Source organism: Canis aureus, chromosome 8 (assembly GCF_053574225.1).
Source record: "Canis aureus isolate CA01 chromosome 8, VMU_Caureus_v.1.0, whole genome shotgun sequence".
Classification (NCBI taxonomy): Eukaryota; Metazoa; Chordata; class Mammalia; order Carnivora; family Canidae; genus Canis; species Canis aureus.
The window spans coordinates 60165531-60189920 of NC_135618.1; the positions used below are offsets into that span (position 1 = coordinate 60165531).

The 24390-nt window shown below is 45.5% G+C and overlaps 1 protein-coding gene, 1 long non-coding RNA gene and 1 pseudogene across 4 annotated transcripts in view; 2 read left to right on the forward strand and 1 right to left on the reverse strand.

Annotated features, from left to right (window-relative positions):
- The first annotated feature begins 1494 nt into the window (after positions 1-1494).
- On the forward strand, positions 1495-4431 carry LOC144318148 (uncharacterized). The gene is made up of 2 exons (XR_013383985.1): positions 1495-1969; positions 3631-4431. It is a non-coding gene; the product is annotated as an uncharacterized LOC144318148 (long non-coding RNA).
- An 11398-nt stretch (positions 4432-15829) lies between these two features.
- Positions 15830-24390, forward strand: part of ITGAL (integrin subunit alpha L) — a 42481-nt gene continuing 33920 nt past the window's right edge. The window contains exons 1-7 of one of the 3 annotated variants that reach the window (XM_077907294.1): positions 15830-16063; positions 17336-17438; positions 18287-18381; positions 18497-18564; positions 19981-20098; positions 20224-20354; positions 21719-21864. In XM_077907294.1, the coding sequence (XP_077763420.1) occupies positions 16009-16063; positions 17336-17438; positions 18287-18381; positions 18497-18564; positions 19981-20098; positions 20224-20354; positions 21719-21864 (716 nt within the window). In that variant the 5' untranslated portion in view covers positions 15830-16008. Of the gene's footprint in view, positions 16064-17335; positions 17439-18269; positions 18382-18496; positions 18565-19980; positions 20099-20223; positions 20355-21718; positions 21865-24390 lie in introns of all 3 variants that reach the window. The other 2 variants (XM_077907296.1, XM_077907295.1) reach the window with 2 other exon arrangements.
- LOC144318149 (uncharacterized) lies at positions 23221-23984 on the reverse strand (annotated as a pseudogene).

Below are 24390 nucleotides of genomic sequence, written 5' to 3' on the forward strand. Positions count from 1 at the left end.
TCTGTTGATGAGCCAGAAATATTATTACAAAAATCATTATGTTGTCATTGGAGAAAAATCACAAAATGCAGTTTAGTAAAGAGGAAGAAGGTTACCTCAAAATCCTCCTCCCAGAGAGAAGTACTAGCAACAGCTTAGCCTCGTGTATTTTAGACCTTTTCCTTCATGAGTAAGGAAAGCCACTACATTGAACACCAGGGGGCGCCCTGTCACTCCCTCCAGGCGGTGTAGAGCAGTGTGCTCTGTGTATTTGCATATACTTTAAATTTTTTTTTAATTTTTATTCATTTATGATAGTCACAGAGAGAGGGAGAGAGAGAGTGAGAGAGGCAGAGACATAAGCATGCTCCATGCACCGGGAGCCCGATGTGGGATCCGATCCCGGGTCTCCAGGATCGCGCCCTGGGCCAAAGGCAGGCGCCAAACCGCTGCGCCACCCAGGGATCCCTACTTTTAAAATTTTTAAAACAAAAATGGGATCATTCCAAGTATTTCTAGTAGGATATTATATAATGGGTGAAATAATCTGGCATGTAATAGGTGTTCAACACTCCTGCTGGATTCATTTGTAAATATTTATTGAAAAGTGTTTTTTTTTTTTTTTAAGATTTTATTTATTTATTTGAGAGAGACAGAGAGAGCCCAAGTGGGGAGGGGCAGAGGAGGAGGAGAAAGAATCTGAAATAGACTCTCCGCTAAGTGTGAGGCCTAACACAGGGCTTGATCCCATGACCCTGAGATCATGACCTGAGCCAAAACCAAGAGTTGGATGCTTAACCAATTGAGCCATCCAGATGCCCCCTATTTATTTTTTTATTTTATTTTATTCATTTATTTCTAAAGATTTTATTTATTTACTCATGAGAGACACACACACAGAGAGAGAGGCAGAGACACAGGCAGAGGGAGAAGCAGGATCCATGCAGGGAGCCCTATGCAGGACTTGATCCCAGGACTCCAGGACCACTCCCTGGGCTGAAGGCAGGCGCTAAACCCCTGAGCCACCCAGGGATCCCCAGATGCCCCCTATTTACTGAAAACTTATGCACACTAGATACTGAAGCTATAACAGTGAATGCCAGGCAAAAATCCCTGTCCTCATGCAGCAGACATTCTAATGGAAAGAGATAGTAATAGGTAAGAGCAACCATTTGTTAGTTAAAGATAGGTATTGAGGAGAGAAACATGAAGCCTGAAGAGTAGGAAGTCTGGTATGTGAATGTATTTTGTGTAATTGTAGCCAGGGAAGCCCTCAATGAAAAGATGACTTTGAAGTAAAGGCCTCAATGAAGAGAAGAATAGGATGCAGATATCTGAAAAGAGTGCTTCAGGTAGAGAATGGTGAGTGCAAAAGCCCTGAGGCAGGCATATACTTAGGCTATTCTAGGAGCAACAAGGCAGCCAGGAAGACTGGTGCATATTGAGTGGAGAGAGTTGTAGGAAATGTCAGACAGGCACATCACAGGATTGGTGTAAATGGCACAGGACATAGGGCCTTGCAGATCACTGGAGGACTGCTGTAATCTGACTTTGCTATAGCTTTTACTCTGTATTCAAACCCCAGGGGTCAAAACATTCCTCATTGGTCTGAACCCCAACCACTCTGGCCCAGCATCCAGGTCAGTGTCCCCATTGCCAGCCCCTGAACCTGAGCCTGACCCAGGCCCAGCACAGCCTCAGTTCCCTATCCCCGCCTCCCTGGGTTTGTTTGGTGGGGCTTCCAGCAACAGGCTCTCCCTCAGGAAACTTGAGAACTGACGCCTATGTTCATGGCCCCTCACACTCTTAACCATCTTCTATCACTTTACGTGGCAGGAAATGTCATCTTTGTATCTGGGGTAAATGTGAGAAGCCATACTGAGTCACCTCTTGCCATCAGAACAAGAGAGACACAGGACAGGAAGAGACTCAGAGTGATGGCAGAGCTCAGAGAATGGAGGGTTTGGAGATGGAGATAAAGAATGAGAAGGTGAGGAGCACCTGGGTGGCTCAGCCGGTGAAGCATCTGCCTTCATTTCAGGTCATGATCTCAGGGTCCTCAGATTGAGCCCCCCATCAGCCTCCCTGCTCAGCAAGGAGTCTGCTTCTCCCTCTGCCTCTGCCCCTCCCCTGCTTGTGTGCTCTTTCTCTCTCTCTTTCTCTCAAAAAAAAAAAAAAAGAAATTAAATTTTAAAAAAATGAGAAAGTGATTTGGAAGATGCTGAGAGAGGGAGTCATGGGATAACCTGGCACAAGAGCATTTCTGACAGAAAAGTACCCATGGCAAAGACCAGCAAGTTTTATGTGTTGGATGGTGGCCAGTATGGCTGGTGACAAGTGGGTGAGAGAGAGCAAGAGGAGGTGATGTCAGAGAGGCAGTGAAGGGCCAGATGTGCAGGGCCCCTGGACTATGGTATGGCCTTTGGCTTTGGCTCTGGGTAAGATGGGAGCCATGGGATGGTTTAGACCAGAGGCTGAGGTGAGGGTGAACAGGTTTGGCTAAACAGATACAGAGAGACAGTGAGGAGGTTCCTGAAAAAACCCAGGGGACAGATGATGGTGACTTGGTTACACCGGAAATAGTGACAGGTAGTCATATTCTGGATAGTTTTTAAAGGAAGAAGCAACAGATTTCCTGATGGAGTAAATGTAAGATCTGATGTGTTGGGGCACCTGGGTGTCTTCGTTGGCTAAGCATCTGCCTTCAGCTCGGGTCATGATCTCAGGGTCCTGGGATAGAGGCCCGCATCGTGGTCCCTGCTCAGTGAGGAGCCTACTTCTCTCTGTCCTCTGCTCCTCCCCCTTGATTGTATTCTCTCTCTTTCTCTCAAATAGTCTTTTTTTTTTTTTTTTTAAAGATCTGATGGGGGGATCCCTGGGTGGCGCAGCGGTTTGGCGCCTGCCTTTGGCCCAGGGCGTGATCCTGGAGAATCGGGATCGAATCCCACGTCGGGCTCCCGGTGCATGGAGCCTGCTTCTCCCTCTGCCTGTGTCTCTGCCTCTCTCTCTCTCTGTGTGTGACTATCATAAATGAATAATAATAAAAAAAAAAAAAAAAAAAAAAATAAATAAATAAATAAAGATCTGATGGGCTGTGTGAAGGAATTTTGGACTTTTTGTCCTAAGAGAAAGAGGAAGTCATGGGCTTGGTTTTAAGCAGGGAGGTGGTATGGTTATATTCATGGTTTTGAAAGTTCATTCTGTCTGCTAGGTCAAGAATAGGCTGTAGGGGAATGATTAAGCAGAGGACCAGTGAAAGTTGGTGGGGACTTGGATTAGGATAGAGTATGGTGTGGGGTGGACAGAATACAGCATAATTCTCTCTGCCTCAGGACCTTTGCACCAGTCATTCTTTTTAAAAAATTTTTATTTATTTATTCATGAGAGAGAAAGAGAGAGAGGCAGAGGGAGAAACAGGCTCCATGCAGGGAGCCCGATGCAGGACTCGATCCCGGGACTCCAGGATCAAGCCCTGGGCCAAAGGCAGGTGCTAAACCGCTGAGCCACCCAGGAATCCCCTGCACTGGTCATTTTTAATTACCCAACGACGCGTTATGCCCAACAAACAGCATTATCTTCAAGACTTGGGAGACCCCTCCTCCATGATCTCCTAACCCTGAAATTTCCTTGTTCTAACCATTTTCATGCTAGATTTTCTCTGACACCTGTGAGCGCCTTATAGCTGAGACCACACCTCACTGGATTCTAGGAGCTCAAGGCCCAGCGTGGGCTCTGGCACAGAGAAGGCCTTAAACAGCATTTGTTGAATGAATAAATGGAAAGAATGCAAATGAGGACAGAGATCGACACCCTGATAGTTGGAGCTCACCGAAACACTGCAAAAAATGAAGTGTTTAAGATGTAACACACACTAGGGCACCTCGATGTCTCAGTTGGTTAAGTGTCTGGCTCTTGGTTTTGGCTCAGGTCTTGATCTCAGGGTCCTGGGATCAAGCCCCAAGCTGGGCTCTCTGTTAAGTGGAAAGTCTGTTTCTCCTCTCCCTCTGTGCTCTCTCTTTCTCAGATAAATAAATGAAATCTTAAAAAAAAAAAAAAAAAAGATGTAACACACACTAGTAATTTTTCTTCTTATATTATCTTGACAATCTTTTTAAACCAGTATATGTAAATATACCACATTTTGTTAGAGGCTGAAGTGTTTCATAAAATGGACCTATTTGGGATGCCTGGGTGGCTCAGCGGTTGAGCGTCTGCCTTTGGCTCAGGGGGTGATCCCAGATCCTGGGATCGAGTCCCACGTTGGGCTCCCTGCATGGAGCCTGCTTCTCTCTCTGCCTGTGTCTCTGTCTCTCTCTCTGTGTCTCTCATGGATAAATAAATAAATAAAATCTTTTTTAAAAATGGACTTATTTAACTGGTATAACCACCTTCCTATTATTGTTAGATATTCAATTTATTTTTTTCTTTTTTTAATTAAAGGATTTCCATGAATATCCTCGTTGCATTTATTTCAAGGCACCAGATTTTAGGAAGATCATTGAAACAAGTTGTTCCTCCTGGGGTGGTCAGAGGAGTTGAGACTTTGTCTTATAGGTAATATTAGATATAATTGAGGATGTTCAGCCTGGAAGAGAAACCTGTGAGCCTTGTCCACATTTCTGAAGGTGCTTCCAGATGGGAAAGAGAACAGATTTGTCCCAGGCATATCAGCAGGACAGAACCAGGCCTAAAGCATGGAAGTCACAAAGAGGCAAACTGGCATGTAATACAAGAAAACATTTTCCTTGGGGACCCCTGGGTGGCTCAGTGGTTGAGCACCTGCCTTTGGCCCAGGGTGTGATCCTGGAGTCCCAGGATGGAGTACCACATCGGGCTCCCTGCATGGAGCCTGTTTCTCCTTCTGCCTGTGTCTCTGCCCCTCTCTCTGTGTGTCTCTCATGAATAAATAAATAAAATCTAAAAAAAAAAAAAAAAAAAAAAAAGCATTTTCATGCAAGCAGAGCTGCAGGAGATGCAGTGGATCTCCTTGGGAAGTCATGAGCATCCTGTCTCTGGAGGTGTGTAAGGAGAAGCTGGTTGAAGATTTAATAGGAAATAATATAGAAAGGACTATTGTGCAGTAGGCTAAAGTTGAATTTGGTGATATTTGAGAATCCTTTCAAATCTGAAATTTTGTTACTACATTAAAAAAAATATTTATTTATTTATTTATTTGAGAGAGAGACAGAGAGAGAGAAAGGAGGGAGGGGCAGAGGGAGAAGGAGAGAGAGATTTCCAAGCAGATTTCCTGCTGAGTGTGGAGCCCAATGCAGGGCTCCATCTTATGACCCCAAGATCATGACCCAAACCAAAACCAAGAGTCGGGCACTTGACTCCATGGAGCTACTCAGGCACTCAAAGATATCATAAAGGATGGCACGAAGAAGTTGGCACGATGCCTCAGGGCTGGGAATATTTTGACAAGTGGTGATTTGGGGATGCACATTCCAGGCAAAGGGGATAGGTTGATGAGATTGAGGAGGGAAAGTCGGGCATGAAGCTAAAGAAAGTTATGGAGTGGGACACCTGGGTGGCTCAGTGGTTGAGTGCCTGCCTTTGGTTCAGGGCATGATCCTGGAGTCCCCGGATCAAGTGCCACATCGGGCTCCCTGCATGGAGCCTGCTTCTCCCTCTGCCTATGTCTCTGCCTCTCTCTCTCTCTCTCTGTCTCTCATGAATAAATAAATAAAATCTAAAAAAAAAAAAAAAAGTTACGGAGTAAGACTGAGCTTTACCTCAGGTGACCAAGAACCTCTGAGGTTGAGGGTAAGGCGGCCAGATGCTGGTTGGTGTTTAAGACTCTGTTCCCTTGGCAGTAGTTGATTACTACAGGGTGAACATTTCATCCCAGCTCAACCAGATTCTCCTTCCTAAGAGTGTAGACATTCAGAGTGTATGTAAAATTGGGCTGAGGGGTAAGCTTCCTCAACCTTTGCTGGAGAGGTGAAGAAAGGTGGTCTGCAGAGTGAGAGAATGGGGAGCATGTGACATTGTCTTCCAGCCACCGGGGAGATCTGATCGTATTTGGCTTCTTCAAAGGGCTTTGTGATATCCTGTAGACAAACGTATTCGTTTGCTTTCTGCCAACTCAAATGGGTTCCTGTGACTTGCCACAGTATGATATTCGGCCAAGACTCTCTAAATTAAGGAGTCATCGGAGGCTTTGAAGGGAGTCACCCACAGTTCCTGAAAGAGCTTCAGGAACATTCAGCTGGAGGAGTGAGGGCAGAAACGGTTGAGAAGAGTCTGATAGGTGGTGAGAGCAGGGAGCAGGCCTTCCTCATCATTTAGATAATCAACAGAGCTGCTGCTTCCTCCAGATGTTCCACCTCATTGTACAGTTCAAGCATGTCATCCAATGATAGATAAGTCCTCTGGGCTCCATTTGACTTGTTTTCTATATGGACTCAAGCTATCTAGTCAGAAGGGAGGAAATGTTTTCCTTTTTCCCAAGGAACCAGAGTGATGGCAGAGAGTTCACTTTCCTTGATGTAACAAATAAGATAGGTTGGGGTTACCAATATCCCCACTGCAGGCCAAATGTGGGTTTGGTCATCTGGGAAGTTCACAAACAAGGGGGTGTGTCTGGAGCACTAATGAAGTGACCCAATAGAATATTCAAGAGGGAGCACAGGCATGTCATGAAGGTGGGGAGGCTCAAACTCAAAGGAGTTTGACCCAGGAGTGAAATTTTCGTTATCAGACAGGAGTCGTGATCCTTCCTGTACATGGTAGCTATTATGTTGGTCATTCTGGCTCCACCCCCTGAACATAAATTCAGTGTTTGAGAGGGAGAGAGAGAGACAGAGAGAGAGAGAGAGAGAGAGAAATAGTCATAAGTAAAACTTGAAAGAGATGCTTTATTAGCCTGTACACATGGGAGCCCAAGCAGTTGGAGGTTGGGGTAATTCAAAGCAGAGAGAGAGAGAGAGATTCTTCTAACTCTACCGCAGCTTTGGTGTTTCAAGGGCTTGGGGTTAGAAGTCAAGAATTGTTCTATCTATGGTTTTGGTTATGGATCTACAGCCAAGATGTGAGGCCTGGAGCAGTTCACGTACAAGGAAGTGAAGCACAAGTGAAATCCCTCTGAAGACTTTCTGAAATAGCAAAGAATCTGCAGGAAGCTGGAGATCTCGTACTAGCAGGTGGAAGTAATAAGGCAACAACACGGGAGTATTAACATTAGTATGATCCTATTTGAGCTTCACAGGGTGGTGAGTCCTGCAGAAGCGTGAGCTGTGTACGCAGTGGGGAACCAAGGCCCAGAGAGGTGAAGGGGGCCTTGGCGCAACATAGCAAGACAGTACTGCTTGGAACTGGTTCCTGGGATTCTGGCCCTGTATGATATGCTCTTTTGGACACAATAAACCATATGCCAAAAAGCTGGAAGTGGAAGCCCTGGAGTGAGGTCAACTAGTGACAACAGGCTCCCATGGACTGCGTGTGAATACTCAAGAGGCCATCTGTAGAAAATCCCTACCTGTAAGTGCATCCCACTCAGCCTTCCCTTAGAAAATCCCAAGTAGGGATCCCTGGGTGGCGCAGCGGTTTGGCGCCTGCCTTTGGCCCAGGGCGCGATCCTGGAGACCCGGGATCGAATCCCACGTCGGGCTCCCGGTGCATGGAGCCTGCTTCTCCCTCTGCCTATGTCTCTGCCTCTGCCTCTCTCTCTCTCTCTCTGTGTGACTATCATAAATAAATTAAAAAAATTAAATAAAAAAAAAAAAGAAAATCCGAAGTAGTTTCTAGAACTTTAGAATACCTGGGTGTAGTTAGCCCATGAGATCATAAGGGTCTTGGAAGAGGGTGGTGGCCTCTGACCCCACTTATTCTGAGCACCTCTGGGCCTCAATGACCTCCCTTCCCCTGAGGCCCAGCCTCATTCCCTGGGGTAGTCTCTCCCTCCAACCTCCTGGCAGGTGGGAAGAAGGGAAAAGGGCACTATGGTGACACAGATATTTCTGTTAGAACCATCCTGACCAAAGTGGCCTATGTTATTATACTCAGAAGGAAGTGGTGGGTGGCAAGCCTGGGCTAAGAGTAGCAGCTGATGGCAACCAGCAGCATTTGCACCAACAAATCTTCTGTGTGTGTCTGAAATGAGAACTTTGCCCCGGTTTGTCCTGGGTTTGTAGGCAGTCAGGCCTGGTGGACTGCGGGTAGGGGCGGGGGAGGCCCCAGCCAGCTTTTCCTGCCACCATCTACGTCACCCAGGGGCCTATTGGTCCCCAAGCAAGCCCAGAGGCTCCCTGCTGCCACATCCTTTCTTATTCAACATTTTATTCATTTAAGCATCATGAAGGAAAGGGTTCAGTGTGGACTAGGGAGGTCATCAGGAATGGAGGTAGGGATGCGTGGGTGGCTCAGTGGTTGAGCATCTGCTTTTAGCTCAGTGTATGGTCCTGGAGTCCACATCGGGCTCCCCCAGGAGCCTGCTTCTCCCTCTGCCTATCTGCGTCTCTCTGTGTCTTTCATGAATAAATAAATAAAATCTTAAAAAAGAAAAGAGGAATGGAGGTAGCCCTCCAAGCTCTCACCACTTCCCATTCAGAAACCTCGTGATTCTCTCTCATAAGATCTATTTCTCTGTATGTCTGTGTGGTTCCCTCCTCACTTTTGACTGGCCAGTTCCCTCTGCGTCCTCCAGTTTCTGTTCTGAAGAAACCCAACTGGGGATCCCTGGGTAGCTCAGCGGTTTAGCGCCGCCTTTGGCCCGGGGCCCAGTCCTGGGGTCCTGGGATCAAGCCCCGCGTCGGGCTCCTGGCATGGAGCCTGCTTCTCCCTCTGCCTGTGTCTCTGCCTCTCTCTCTCTTTCTCTATGTCTATCATGAATAAATAAATAAACAAAAAATCTTTGAAGAAACCCAACTGATTGCTCACCTGCCACCAGTGTCTTATTTAATTTTATATATTAAATTAAATATATAATTTAATTTGGGCCTTCACTTTCAATTCCCTCAACCACTCCTTTTTGGACAATACAGCTTTTTGCTCCTAAGAGTCTAGACTCTGGAAACCAAAAGCCTCTTTATTATCCTTAGGGGAAGGAAGAGCCCCAAGCATTCACTTATCATTAAATATTTGCTGACTACATATTCACTGACTATGCTCCAGGCACTGTTTTAGGTACTGGGGATACCTCAGTGAACAGCAACAGCAAATAATCATACTGTCCTGGGAGTTTTTTTTTTTTTAATTTTTTATTTATTCATGAGAGACACAGAGAGAGACAGAGAGGCAGAGACACAGGCAGAGGGAGAAGCAGGCTCCATGCAGGGAGCCCGATGCGGAACTCGATCCCAGGTCTCCAGGATCAGGCCCTGGGCTGAAAGCGGCGCTAAACTGTTAAGCTACCCGGGCTGCCCCTGTCCTGGAAGTTTATATAGTAATAGAGAAGATGGACAATAAATCTGATGGATAAGTAAATTAGTTAGTATAAGCAGAAGTCTACAAGTGCTAAGGAGCAAAGTTCAAAGGAGTTGATCCAGGAATGAGCCATGAAGCTTTCTTGGGAAAGCCAAGCAAGAGAATAATAGCAAGTGCAAAGGCCATGCAGCAGAGGTATGATGGAATAAGCCAAGGGCAAGGACAACAGTGTAGTTGAAAAGGAGTGAGCAAGAGGGGGACCAGGTTTTAGAGAGATAGTGAGGTGTCTGATAGGTTAAATCTTTCTAGGCCACTATGAGAACTTTGGCTTGTATTTTGAGTGAAATACGGAACCACTGGAGGGTTTTGAGCAAGAAAATAACATGATCTGATCTATATTTTAATTTTTTAGAAAGATTTTATTTATTTATTCAGGAGACACACACACACACAGAGAGAGAGAGAGAGAGAGAGAGGCAGAGACATAGGCAGAGGGAGAAGCAGGCTCCATGGAGGGAGCCCAATGTGGGACTTAATCCCAGGACTCCAGGATCACACCCTGAACCAAAGGCAGACGCTCAACCGCTGAGCCACCCAGGCGTCCCTGATCTATATTTTTAAAGAATCCTACTGGCTGCTGTGTGGAGAACAGACTTTGGTAGGGGCAAGGCTGGAAGCAGGGGGACCACAAAATCCAGACACAAGGTGATGTTGGGTCAGACCGGGGAATGAGCAATGATGAAGATGAGAAATGGCTAGACACAAAGTCTTGTTTACTCTCTTGAGTAAAGCAAGAGAAAATTATCTCTCGTTTTCAGATGAACCTCTAGAAAAATAAGACATAACTGAAATCATTTTACCTTACAAAGGACACAGAAGACCTGAGGCATCCAGGCCACGGGTTCCATCTTAGATGCACAGATTCTAAAAAAAAAAAAAAAAAAAAAAAAAAGGATGCACAGATTCTGGGTACCCCAGAACTTCCCAGTCTAGGATCTCATTTGTCACTTCCCTGCAAGATGATATGCTTGAGTCCATTTTCATGGAATGATGGGACAATTGGTAAGGAAACATCTAAGCCATCCTGAAGAGTAGCTGGCATCTGTTGTGTTGAGTCTACACAAGGTGACCTTTGCCCTGGGCATTGATCTTGGTATATGTGCTGCCGAAGCGAGCACTTGGGCATTGATCTCGGGTACGGTCAGTTGTCACCATGCCAGCACCATCAATTTCTTTCTTCTTCTTTTTTTTTTTAAGATTTTATTTTTAAGTCATCTCTACCCTCAATGTGGGACTCAAACCCACAACCGTGAGATCAAGTGTTGCAAGCTGCACCCACTGAGCCAGCCAGGTGCCCCAGCACAATCGGTTTTGTACTGTTCATTTGATGCAGCCGAGATAACATCAACCAGAAAACACCTACTGAAGCTAATTTCCTCAGGATGGGGTGACAGTATGGTTAATGCTCTGAGTTTCAGGCTCTTCTCTAGGTACTTTGTCTATTTAAACCCTGTGGAGTCATTGGTTAACTAAGTTAGAGCAGAGTATGGACAGACAACAAGGCCCTTGAAAGCCATACCAACAATCTCGGACGTGATCTTATGTATGCAAAAGGGGAATTACCTGAGGTTGTAAAGCCTAAGAGAAACATGCTTAGGTTTCTCTAGGTTAATTTGGAATTCCCCAGGAGGTAGAACCTTCTCTAGAGGCAGAAGAGTGGAGGAATGGCTGTAGTGGCTGTAATTTGTTCCTTGAGAACTGATGGGGGTTTGAACAAATGGAATGGAATTGAGAGACCAAATTGGGCCCTCAGAGAGAACTGACAACCTGAGATATGATGAAGGCTAGTGACTAACGAAGTGTGTGTGTGTGCGTGTGTGCGCATGCGCATGTAAGGAACATCCTGCCTCAGGACTTCCTCACGTGATCCCAGCCTGGGATCTCTGCAACCCAGCTCTTCAGGGAAATCACCTGATCTCTCCAACATGGAGCCCCTGACACTCTAGAATTCTCAGGGCTTACTTGTACTTTTGTAGCGTCCTCAGCCTTACAGTCCTCAAACAGATGGGAAAAAAATTCTTTTGTTCTTTTAAACTGAAAACCAGAATCTGATAAATATGTAAATGAGTACACTTGCCTGCTGATGCATACACATAAACTATGATCCAAGCAACGAAGACTTACTTTGAGATCATTTCCTGAATTCTTTCTGTTCCAGGTGTTATTACTGATAAACTTGAAGTTTCTATAAACTTAAGCCCTAATTCAAGAATCTAAATTTTGATTATTTGAGAGAGACAGAGCACACAAGAGCACAAGTGGAGGGAGGGGCAGAGGGAGAAGGAGAAGCAAACTCTCTGTTGAGCAGGAAGCCCTGACCTGGGGGGCTCAATCCCTGGACCCTGAGATCATGACTTGAGCCAAAGGCAGACACTTAACTGACTGAGTCACCCAGGAACCCTAAGAATCTAAATTTTGAAGACAGTCTAAAGGAAAACCTTCACTCTAGAGAGGATCGATTTGACTATTAATTTTGGGTTAGATGTTCTGTGGTGAGATAATTACAGTTTTTCCAAACAGGTCCAACCTGTGTGGTTAATTACTAGATCTAGTTCTAGAACTAGAACTAAACTAATATATATATTATATATATTATATATATATATTTTTTTTTTGTCAAGAAGAATGTACGGCTCTAAATTGTTTGAGATTTACAAGTGCGAGCTGTATGTTAAAAGGGAGCATTTATCCTTTCACTTTACACATTTCTGTAATGTTTGAGTTTTTATTCTTTTTATGTTTGAATTTTTAAATGTGTATTCTTTTTTGTAATTTCAGAACAAAAGATTTTGATTAGCTGTAAATTGTAACTACTGTACATAGGATCAAAGGACTCAGCCCAAATTATCTGATTTTAACTGAATTTGAAAAAGACTATCTGATATTATCTAAGTACCAGAAGGCAACTTGTCAGTTGCAGCTGCCTAGCAGCAGATTACAGATAATCTGTTTGCAAAAGTCTTCCCCAGGGGCAGTGACACTGGCAGTGGCTTTGCAAGCTGAGCAGGGTTTCCTCACAACACAGGGAAAATCTTAACATCCTTCCCACTTTCCCATAAGCAAATACAAGTTCCTCTATTCTGTTGCATTTTTAATTATTTTTAATTTTTAAAATTACGTAAGTTATACATCCTCCTTGGAAGAAAAAAATTCAGACAATATAGAAATATGAAAATCTTATTCTTCAGAAGTAACTACTGTTTGGAGTTCAGTTGTGTTTCCTTTCAGATTTTACATACACACACACACACACACACACACATAATTTCAACTCCTATTTTTCTTTTTTTCTTTCCTTTTTTTTTTTTTTCTTTAAGTGGGTTCCACACCCAGCATGGAGCCCAGCATGGGGCTTGAACTCATGACCTTGAGATCAAGACCTGATTGAGACCAAGGGTTGGATGCCTAAGGGACTGAGTCACCCATGTGCCCCTTCATTTTTAACTTTTTTTTTTTCAGATAGAATTCCCATACCATAAGACTCACCATTTTATTTTATTTTTTTAAGATTTTATTTATTTATTCATAAGAGACACACAGAGAGAGGCAGAGACATAGGCAGAGGGAGAAGCAGGCTCCTAGAGGGGAGCTGGATATGGGACTCTATGCCAGAACCCCGGGATCACAACCTGAGCCAAAGGCAGATGCTCAACCACTGAGCCACCCAGGTGCCCCAAGCCTCATTTTATTTTATTTTATTTAAAAAAATATTTTATTGATTTATTCATGACAGACACAGAGAGAGACAGGCAGAGAGACAGGCAGAGGAAGAAACAGGCTCCATGCAGGGAGCCTGATGTGGGACGGGATCCTGGGACTCTGGGATCACACTCTGAGCTGAAGGCAGACACTTAATCCCTGAGCCACTCAGGCGTCCCAAGCCTCACCATTTTAAATAAGTGTGCAGTTCAGTGGTTTTTAAAGTTTTAAAAACTTGATGGCTCAGTCAGTTAAGTGGCTGCCTTAGGCTCAGGTCATGATCTCAGGGTCCTGGGATCAAGCCTCACATGGGACTCCTTGCTCAGCAGGGAGTCTGCCTCTCTTTCTCCCTCTGTGCTTCCTCTCCCTTTGTGCACTATCGCTCTCAAGTAAATAAATACAAGTTTAAAAAATAAATTAAGTTTTAAAAAATTTATTTAAGGGATCCCTGGGTGGCTCAGCAGTTGAGCGCCTGCCTTCAGCCCAGGGCGTGATCCTGGAGTCCTGGGATCAATTCCCACATCAGGCTCCCTGCATGGAACCTGCTTCTCTCTCTGCCCATGTATCTGCCTCTGTGTGTGTGTGTGTGTGTGTGTGTGTGTGTGTCTTTCATGAATAAATAAATACGATCTTTAAAAAATAAAATAAAATAAAAAATAAAATAATTTATTTACACCCCACGTGAGGCTCAAAATTACAACTCTGAGATCAAGAGTCACATGCTCTTCCTACTGAGCCAACCAGGTGTCCCTATTCAGTGGTTTTTAATATAGTCATAAAATTGTACAATCATCAGCACTAATTCCAGAACATTTCCTCACCTCAAAAAGAGACCCTGTACTCATTAGCAGTCATTCCTCATTCCCCACCATCCCCATCCTGGCAACCACTAATCTAATGTCCTGTCTCTATAGATCTACGTATTCTGGACATTTCACTTAAATGGAATAACACAATCTGTGTCTGTGAGTACCTGGCTTCATTCACTTAGCATAATGTTTTCCAGGTTCATCCACGTCATGGGATGGATCAGTGCTTCATTACTTTTTATGGTTGAATAATAAGCTATTGTATGCATAGACCACATTTTGTTGATCTCTTTATCAGTTGATAGACATTTGCATTGTTTCCAGTTTGGGGCTAGTCATTTTATATCCCCCTGGCAACGTACAAGGGCTCCTCTTTCTCCACACTCACCAACACGTTTTCTTTTCTTCCCTTTTTAAAAAAAAATATATATTTATTTATTCATGAGAGACACAGAGAGAGAGGGGCAGAGACACAGGCAGAGGGAGAAGGAGAGGAAGAAGCAGGCTCCATGCAGGGAGCCCAGCGTGGGACTTTATCCCGGGTCTTCAGGATCACACCCTGGGCTGAAGGCGGCGCTAAACCGCTGAGCCACCCCGGCTGCCCCTTCCCTTCTAATACTATCCATCCCCATGACTGTAAAGGGATATTTGGCTTTGATTTGCATTTCCCTAAAGCCTAATGATACTGAGCATCTTGTCTATGTTAGCAGTTTTTTTATGTTATCCTCAGAGGCGCCTGAGTGGCTCGGTCGGTTAAGCATCTGACTCTCGGTTTTGGCTCAGGTCATGATCTTTGTGCCCTCGCATGCAGCCCTGAGTCAGGCTCTGCGCTCACACTCAGCGGAGAGTCTGCTTGTCTCTCGGCCCTTCCCCCAACTCTCTGCCTGTCCCTTGTGTGGGTGTACGTGCGTTCACATGCTCTCTCTCTCTCAAATAAATAAAATAAAATCTTATGTATCATCTTCAGAGAAATGTTTAAAAGTTGGGCCGGGCAGCCCAGGTGCCTCGGCGGTTTAGCGCCGCCTTCAGTCCAGGGCGTGATCCCGGAGACCCAGGATCGAGTCCCACGTCTGGCTCCCTGCATGGAGACTGCTTCTCCCTCTGCCTCTCTCTCTCTCTCTCTCTCTGTGTGTGTCTCTAATCAATTTTTAAAAAAATCTTTAAAAATTAGGCCATTTGTCTTTTTTACTGTTCAATTCTTTGTATGTTCTGGATACAAGTCCCATATCAGATATGTGATTTGCAAATATCCCCATTCTGTGGATATTTTTGTTTTTTAGAATAAAAGTAAGTTACTAAATTTACTGTCTGTAACTTGTTCTTTTTCTTTATCAGTGTATTATTGGAATCCTTCAATGTCAAGAGAAGGCTATGTCACTCTTTTCTTTTTTCCTACCTTATTGCTTTCCTTCTTTTCTCATTTTTAAAAAAAGATTTTATTTATTTATTTGACAGAGAGAGAGCACAAGCACAAGGAATGGCAGGCAGAGGGTAAGGGAGAAGCAGGCTCCCTGTGGAACAGGGCATGGGGCCTGCTTCTCCCTCTGCTTGTGTCTCTGCCTCTCTCTCTCTCTCTCTCTCTCTGTGTGTGTGTGTGTCTCATGAATAAATAAATAAAATCTTAAAAAAAAAAAGAAGAAGAAGAAGGAAGACAACCAACTGAGCCACCCAGGTGTCCCTTATTTTTTCGAGGTGGCACTCCATTATGATTGTGCCACAGTTGATTTGACCAGTCCTATGCTGAACTTTAAAAGACAGAGTCTTCAGTTTATGTGTTGGTGAAAGACAAGGAACCAGCAGCTCTTGGTCAGGAGGTTGCTACCTACTGTGTTGTCTGCTCTTGGATGATGTGAAAATGCAAGCGGGCACAGGAAGTGTCTCTAACCTGCCTACACTTCCTCTAAACCCATGTGGTTTCACAAGCCCTATAGGCTCACCACCACCCATTGTCACCAGCTTGGCGTCTTTGTGAAAAAGTCTCACTGCAGGAGGCCCTGGGGCATTATTATTTCCCTCTTTTAGTCTGTCTGGTTGCCAAATCCCCAGGGTTCTCTGAGACCGGAGTCTTGATTAGACATCTCCAGCCGCTGGAAAGATGAACTCCTACATCATCATAACGAGGCTGCTGCTGTCCGGGCCTTCCCTCTTCGGTAGGCAAGGGAAAAAATGGAGGGGAAGGCAAGGGACATGTGTCTCTGTCCAGTGAGACCACAGGACTTTGTGGAACTGGAGTAAAAGAGCAGCTAGTGTCGGGTGGGATTGGCCACAGGTGACATGAGGGTTAGGAATCTTGGAGGGAGAAGGGGATAAGGAAAGAAAGAGGTTAGAAAAAAAAAAAAAAAGAGGTTAGAGTCCAAAGTAGAGGCAAGGTCTGGAGGAAAAGAGAAGGAAGACACAGGTGGCAACAGAGATACAGAGTGGGGTCTTTATTTTTCATTTTTTAAGATTTTACTTATTTATTCATGAAAGACACAGAGAGAGAGGCAGAGACAGGCAGAGGGAGGAGCAGGCTCCCGGTGGGGAGCCTGATGAGGGACTGGATCTCAGGACCCCAGAATCATGCCCTGAGCTGAAGGCATCTCTGGCTTAGGGTTTTTTAAAAAGGCAGATGGCTAATGGGTACCTGGAGCAGTCGCTGGGGTCTGGTCCTGCCCATGGCACCACTGTGTACCATCTCAGCACTTTGCTCTTTCTGGACCTCAGTCCGTTCGTGAACAAACAGTGGGGCAGCTTCTCTGCCATCCTGGATGCCTGGGAAAGAAGCCTGATGCCTGGAAGAAAGCAGGGCCAGAAAGGACAGTTAGGGGCTTGCAAAGGAGGATGCTAGGCAGCTTGAAGTGGGGGATGACATGGGCCAACCTGAGATCTAATGGAAGGAAGAGCCTGGTGCACAGTGGGGTGGGCAGTAAGGGAGCATTAGATGAGAAGCAGCTGCATGGGGATCAGGGGACCTTGAAACCATGAGTCTGCGGGCAGAAGCCTGAGGCTAATTATCTAGGGTCCTAGGCCCAAGGGAGAAGTGGGTGTGTTGGGAGATGCACCCTGCGATGGGGCAACCTCATCCCACGGGGGGCCCCTTCCATCTGCCTCTATCTCACGGACCAACGCCTTCTCATCCTTCCTTCTTTGCTAGCAGTCCAAGTGCGCTCTGGGTAGTAGGGAGTTGCTGCTTCCAATTTCCCGGAGTCGAGGCTCTGAAAGGGGAAGCCCGAGGGGGAAGGTCTAGCTCTGCCTCCCAAGCAGGCGGCGGGTGGCCCCAGGAGGAAGGAGCCGGGTCTTTGTGGGTGGGCCGCCCACTTGGGGCACGTGGGCGACCGCCAATCAGCGCCTGCGGCTCTGGGGCCCCCTGCGGGGACCCTGGCTGGCCGGAACCGCTGACCCGCTGACCTGACCGACCGACCGCACCCCCTGGTCTCCCTCAGCCCTGGCCTCAGGCTACAACTTGGAAGTGCGGCACGTGCAGAACTTCTCCTTCCCACACGCCGGGAGGCATTTTGGGTACAGAGTCCTGCAGGTTGGAGACCGGTGAGCCGCCCCCGGCCCCCCCTGCCCCGCAGAGCCAGGACTGGAGACCAGGACACCAGCCCGCGGGGGAGCGGGCGTCGGGGCCGTGGGGGGCGCAGGTCGGGAAACCGGCAGGTGCCGAGGGTCTTCCTTCTGGAGGAGCGAGGCCATCAGATAGTAGGACCAGCACAGTCCATCCTTAAATCTCCACCTAAGTGCCTGATAGAAGGGGAAATATCACAGCCCCTAAAAGGCTTTGCAACACTTCTAAATTCCCCAGTAGGGCTTGGGCTGGACAGTGAGCTCCTTAACAGCAGAAACTTTGTTTCTCTCATTTTTCCCCTCATGCCCAATACATGCCCCAACCTAGCACAGAGTAGATATGTCATAAATGCCTTTTTAAAAAAGATTTTATTTATTTATTTGAGAGAGAGAGCACAACCAGGTGGAGGGGCAGAGGGAGAGAGAGAAGCAGACTCCCTGCTGAGCAGGGAGCCAGGTGTGAGGCTCCATTCCAGGACCCAGGAGCCAGGACCAGGATCATGACCTGAGCCCAAGGCACACGTTAGGCAGCGAAACACTGAGGCACCTTCATAAATGACTTTTGAATTGTTGCCTGATTGAGCAAACTTATGTGACATCTGGCACATCATTCTCTGGACCTCAGTTTTTCTAAACTATAAATGGAAAAGATCCTTAACTTTCTAGAATTTTTGCCTCTGAATAGGGAAGAGGTGGGGACTGAGGAGCCTCCCTGCAGGGGACAAACTGCATTGCTTTGAGAAACTTGGGATCTGAGCCCCCCAATGGGTAGGAGTGGGTGGGTAAAGATGGGACAACTTCATCTCACAGGTGAGATTTCTCATCAGGGTTGTCGTGGGAGCTCCAGGTGAGGGGAACAGCACAGGAAACCTCTATCAATGCCAGCCAGGCACTGGCCACTGCCTACCAGTCAGCCTGAGTGGTGAGTAACTGGTGAGGGGCCTGGGAGGAATACTGTCCCAGGGAAGTCGAGGCTGGCCCCACCACACCTCAGTACCTAAGTTCCTCCAGACCAATCAATCTCCTGGTGCCTACAGGTTCCAACTATACTTCCAAGTACTTGGGGATGACCTTGGCGACAGACTTCATAAGTGGAAAGCTTTTGGTAAGAATCTCATGTAGTGATACTAAGAAAGACAGATTAAAAAGAAGGAAGGCAAAGGGAGTAAAAATCCTATGGAAGATTTCAGGCATCAGAGAGATTCTGAATTAATCAGGATTTATTAAGAATGCAGTGTGAGCCAACTATTTTTGAGCTCTTACTTATGTCAGTTTTTTTCCAAATATGAAATGTGCCCATTGACATACAGAGGTGATTTTTGGTGGTACACAAACTTTTGATGTTTTATACTTATATCTTTATTTAATGGCTTCTTAGGAAATATATACCACACATCAAATTCATGATTTCTTGGATCAAACTGCTTGGGGTAAAGCTAAAGTTAAAAAAAAAAAAAAGGTAAATTTAAAGTAAATAAAACATTACATAAATAAGAGTATGCATGATAGGCCCACATGGCAGAAATTGTGAAGTGTACATAAATGACTAGTGGTGCAAAAACGCTGCTTTTATCTCCTTTATGTTCGAGGTACTTGGATGAGGCAGAGATCAGTATACCCATTTTTAAAAAAGATTTTATTTTATTTAATCATAAGAGACAGAGAGAGAAAGGCAGAGACAGAGGGAGAGGGAGAAGCAGGCTCCCCACAGGGAGCCTGATGCAGGACTCAATCCCAGGACCCTGGAATCACGACCTGAGCCAAAGGCAGACGCTCACCCACTGAGCCACCTGAGTGCCCAGTATACACATTTTACATGTGAGGAAACAGACCCAAGGGTTTAAGAGGCTTGGCCAAAGTCACATGGTAGAGCCAGGATTTGAATCAAATTCCCATTTGATTCTAAATCCATTGATCTTTACAGTTCATCCCAGCAGCATCTTCAAACATGGGTATATGAGAGGTAGAAGGCTGACTGAGGGATATATTCATCTAGCATTTTCTTGGAGCTTGTTTACTTAGCTACTATTACATGCCAGCCGGTGTGCTAAGTTCTCATAGGGTCAGAGGAGCGAGATACAAAGATGATACGAGCTCTGACCTTCAGGAAATTTCAGTCTGGCAGGAAAAACAGTCATAAATGAAAAAAACAACATTGTATATCCCAGGAATAGTGAGTAATTTGGCTTAAACACAGAATGTGTGATTAGAAATGGAAGGGGATTGGCCTGGAAATGTAGGAGAGTCCCCACCTGCAAACAGTATGAATGCCAACCTCCAAAGTTTAAACTCTTCTATAGACAGTGAATATCCACTGGCATACAGCTTTGGTGGTAGGGATGGAGAAATTCCTAGAAGAGCCGGAGGCAGAATTACCTTGCCTTGGTAACCAGTTGGATGTAGGGAGTGAAGTCAGGAGATGATGACTCTGAAGGTTCTTGTTCTTCGCTGGTGATGCCCAGAATATACAAAGGAAGAAGCCCCAACTCTTTATTTTTTTTTAAACCTTTGCTTCCTTCAGGCCTGTGACCCTGGGCTGTCTCGGACGTGTGATCAGAATGTCTACCTAAGTGGCCTGTGTTACCTTTTCCACCAGAATCTGAGAGGTGTTGTGCTGCAAGGGCGCCCTGGTTATCAGGGTAAGGAGCCGGGGGTCCAGTGGGTAAACATCCCTCCCAGATGGCTGCTCATACAAGGGAAGCAGCCTGGGCAGGCCAACCCGTGGAGACACTTCATCGAGTCCCTTTGTGCCTGGCCTCTGTAGAATGTATAAAGGGCAACGTGGACTTGGTATTTCTGTTTGATGGTTCAATGAGCTTGCAGCAAGATGAATTTCAGAAAATTCTGGACTTCATGAAGGATGTGATGAAGAAACTCAGCAACTCTTCCTACCAGGTAAATCTATTAATTAGTTTTCCTATTTGTAGGCAATAAATACCTACTTGAGCTAGCTTAAGGCATAAAAGAAAAACTCAGTATGAGGTGTCTTCAGAACCTAAAGGAATGGTTGTAACTGGACTTCTGGAAGAGACAGAACTAAGGAATAGAAAGTTTGTGGGATTCTCTTTAGTTCTCACTTCTGGGGGGTTTTGGTTTGCTTCTGGGTTTTGCTTCCCTCTTCTCTCTCTCTGCACGTTCTTCCTCAGCTTCTTTGGATCACGTGGGCCTGTGGAAAGCTCCCAAATTCACAAGTTAAAGTTTCAGGAGGGTTTTTTGTCGTCTCCACCAACCCCTCCCTCTGCATATTCCAAATTCTTGGAGAATAGATTCTGACTGGCCTCGAGGCAGCCAAGTGGCCGTCTGTGGCCCAACCAGCTGTGTCCAGTTTAGCCGGGTCACTCAGCAGAACCATCCCCACTGGGGAGGACAGGCCAAGGACAGGAGTATAGCAGACATCACTGCATAAGGGATCAAAGGTTTATTTAATTTTATTTTTGTGTTTGTGCATATATTACCTCATTTTCAAAAAAATGCTTTGAGACAGGAATGTGGGGGTTGGGTTACCCAGGTGCTGGATAAAAAATAGATTAGAAGGGGCTCCTGGGCAGCCATGGTGGCTCAGCGGTTTAGCACCGCCTTCAGCCCAGGGCCTGATCCTGGAGACTCAGGATCAAGTCCCACGTCGGGCTCCCTGCATGGAGCCTGCTGCTCCCTCTGCCTGTGTCTCTGCCTTTTTCTCTGTGTGTGTTTCTCATGAATAAATAAATAAAATCTTTAAAAAAATAAGGGGCTCCTGGGGTCCCTGGGTGGCTCAGCGGTTTAGCACCTGCCTTCAGCCTAGGGCATGATCCTGGAGTCCTAGGATCAAGTCCCACATCGGACTCCTGCGTGGAGCCTGCTTCTTCCTCTGCCTGTGTCTCTGCCTCTCTGTCTCAGTGTGTCTCCCATGGATAAATAAATAAAATCTTAAAAAAAAAAAAAAGAAGGGGCTCCTGACTGGCTCAGTTGGAAGAGCATGCAACTCTTGATCTCGGTGTTGTGAGTTCGAGCCCCATGTTGGGTGTAGAGATTACTTAAAAATAAAATCCTAAAAAAAAAAGAAAAGAAAAGAAAAGAAATAGGTTGGAGCAAGAGGCACCTGGCTAGCTCAGTCAGTAGAGTGTGCAACTCTTGATCTTGGGGGTTTGGGTTCGAGCCCCATGTTGGGTGTGCAGATTACTTAAAAATAAAATCTTAAAAAAAAAAGAAAAGAAATCAATTGGAGCAAACAAGTGGGAAGGGCTATGTAATGACATTTCATTTCTTGCTTCTTTTTCCAGTTTGCTGCTGTTCAGTTTTCCACAGACTGCAAAACAGAATTTAATTTCTTGGATTATGTGAAGGTGAAGAACCCTGATGTTCTGCTGGGCAAAGTAGTACACATGCGCCTGTTGACCAACACCTTTGGTGCCATCAACTATGTCGCGTGAGTCCCCTTTTACAGGAGAGAGCCCACCTGTCAGTTGGCACTGGCTTCTTCAGGTTGTAGGGTGTAGGCTTAGCAATGGGCAGATTATTGTAGAAATTCAACTGGAGCAATTTTAGTCCAGTTTTTTTTTTAAGATTTAATTTATTTGAGAGAGAGAATGAGCATGAGCAGGGCAAGGGACAGAGGGAGAGGGAGAAGCAGACTCCCTGCTGAGCAGGGATCCCGATGCGGGGCTCTATCCCAGGACCCTGGGGTCATGACCTGAGCCAAAGGCAGATGGACGCTTAACCAACTGAACCACCAAAGCTCCCCTAGTCCAGGTTCTTTGAATTGTAAGTAACAGAAATCTACTTTATTAATTGAATCCCTGAGGGAAATTCTTGGGAGGATGCAGGGATAGTTCATTAGCCTTTGGTACAGCGAGTATTGCCAGGCCTCATGAGGAACTAGAACCAAGACTTGGAAAGTGCTTGTGAACATGGCAGTCATGATACAGTCACATCTTATATAGGGATCAGCTTTTGAAGTCAGTGTGTGAATGACAATCTCTACTAGTCAAAGTTCTCCTTGAAGAATTCCTTGAATTGTTCACAAATTCAATATAGTCAAGCCCCACATTGGAAGATAGCATATACTGATTTCCTAAATCTACTGTAGAAGTTTTTCCTCTGGAGTTGGACCAGATGGCTGTGTTTATTTATTTTTTTTAAAGATTTATTTATTTATGATAGACAGAGAGAGAGAGAGAGAGGCAGAGACAGGAGGAGGGAGAAGCAGGCTCCATGCTGGGAGCCCGACGCGGGACTTGATCCTGGGACTCCAGGATCACGCCCTGGGCCAAAGGCAGGCGCCAAACCACTGAGCCACCCAGGGATCCCCAGATGGCTGTGTTTAAATTGAGGCCTAGGGACACCTGGGTGGCTCAGCGGTTGAGCGTTTACCTTAAGCTCAGGACATGATCCCAGGGTCCCAGGATCAAGTCCCGCATTGGGCTCCCGGCAAGGAGCCTGCTTCTCCGTCTGCCTATGTCTCTGCCTCTCTCTCTCTCTCTCTCTGTCTCTCATGAATAAATAAATAAAATCTTTAAAAATGAATTAATAAATTGAGGCCTAGATGAATGTAGTTGGATTGCGTTGAAGGGCCATATTGTATATTTTATGTTTTTATTAATCATTATAAATAAGACATTTACTTTTCATACTCATTTGGGGGAAAAGAGAAAAGCCAGTTTGTCCTAGCCAATGATAGTCTTTCTGAAAGTGTCTCCATTCATTCCATGGAATTGGATAGGTTGTCTGATCTGAGGATTGTGTACTTTATATTCATAAAGAGAACTTCCTTTGAAGAGAGTGATCAAAGGGTGAGTCTTTGTGAGCAGTTTCACTGGTGCACAGCCAGACTCTCTCTAACTGAAGCTTTTCCCACATAGACCACACAAATAGGGTATGTCTCCTGTGTAAATTTTGCTTGAAGGACACAGTTCCCCCTGATTTGGAAACTCTTCCTGCACTGTGTATATAGGCATACCGTTTCAGGCCTGTGTGGACTCTGATGTGAACAATTCAGCTTCCTTTCTGACTGAAGACTTTTCTACACTGATGATATCTATAGGGCTTTTCACCACCATGAATTCTTCTACGAACAGCAAGGTTACTTTGACTCCTGAAGCCTCTCTGACAAATAGCACACTCATAGGGTTTCTGTCCAGTGCGGGATCTTTCACAAATGGCCAGGCCACCTCGTTGACTAAAGCTTTCCCCACATTCCTCTTACTGATAGAGCTTCTCTCCTGTGTGTATTTGCCAATGTGTAACAAAATTGCCTTTGCCTCTGAAGCGTTTTTTCCGAGAGGTACACTCAAAGGGCTTTGGACTAGTGTGAATTCTCTCATGCAAGATTACACTACCTTTTTACTGGAAGGATTTTCCACATTCCTGACACTCATAGGCCCTCTGTTCCACTCGAGGTGAACCTTCCTGTAGTATCTTAGAACCTGGGGTTTTTTGTTCCAGTGTCTCCCTTCTGACAGAGCTCTGGAAGTCCCAGCTTGAGGATCCCGTGGCCCCAGAGTGATCATATTTGTGGTGGGCTTCTATCATCATATTCAGATGTGATGAAAATGCTACCTTCGGGGCATATCTTCCATGACAGCCCAGCAGGGTAGCTGTTGGAAATCCAAACGTGTCCACACTGGTGTATGACCTTAGTCACCACCTGTTCATATGATTCTTCCATGGGCTGTTCTTGAGCACCACAGTGGCATGTGCCCACACACAGACAAAGGCTGATACTGAGCCTGCAGCAGTGCCAGGGCAAGTGGACTGACTCAGGTCTCAATCTTGGGGGTGTGAGTTCAAGCCCCACATCGAGCTCCATGTCCAGCATGCCCAGAATGGAGCCTACTTAAAAAATAACAATAATAAAATCATTTTAAAAATAAAAATAAAAATACCTATCTTTAGATGTTAAAGTGGCCCTGGAAACTGAAAACGATTTGGAAGATAAGAAAATTATATATTTCAT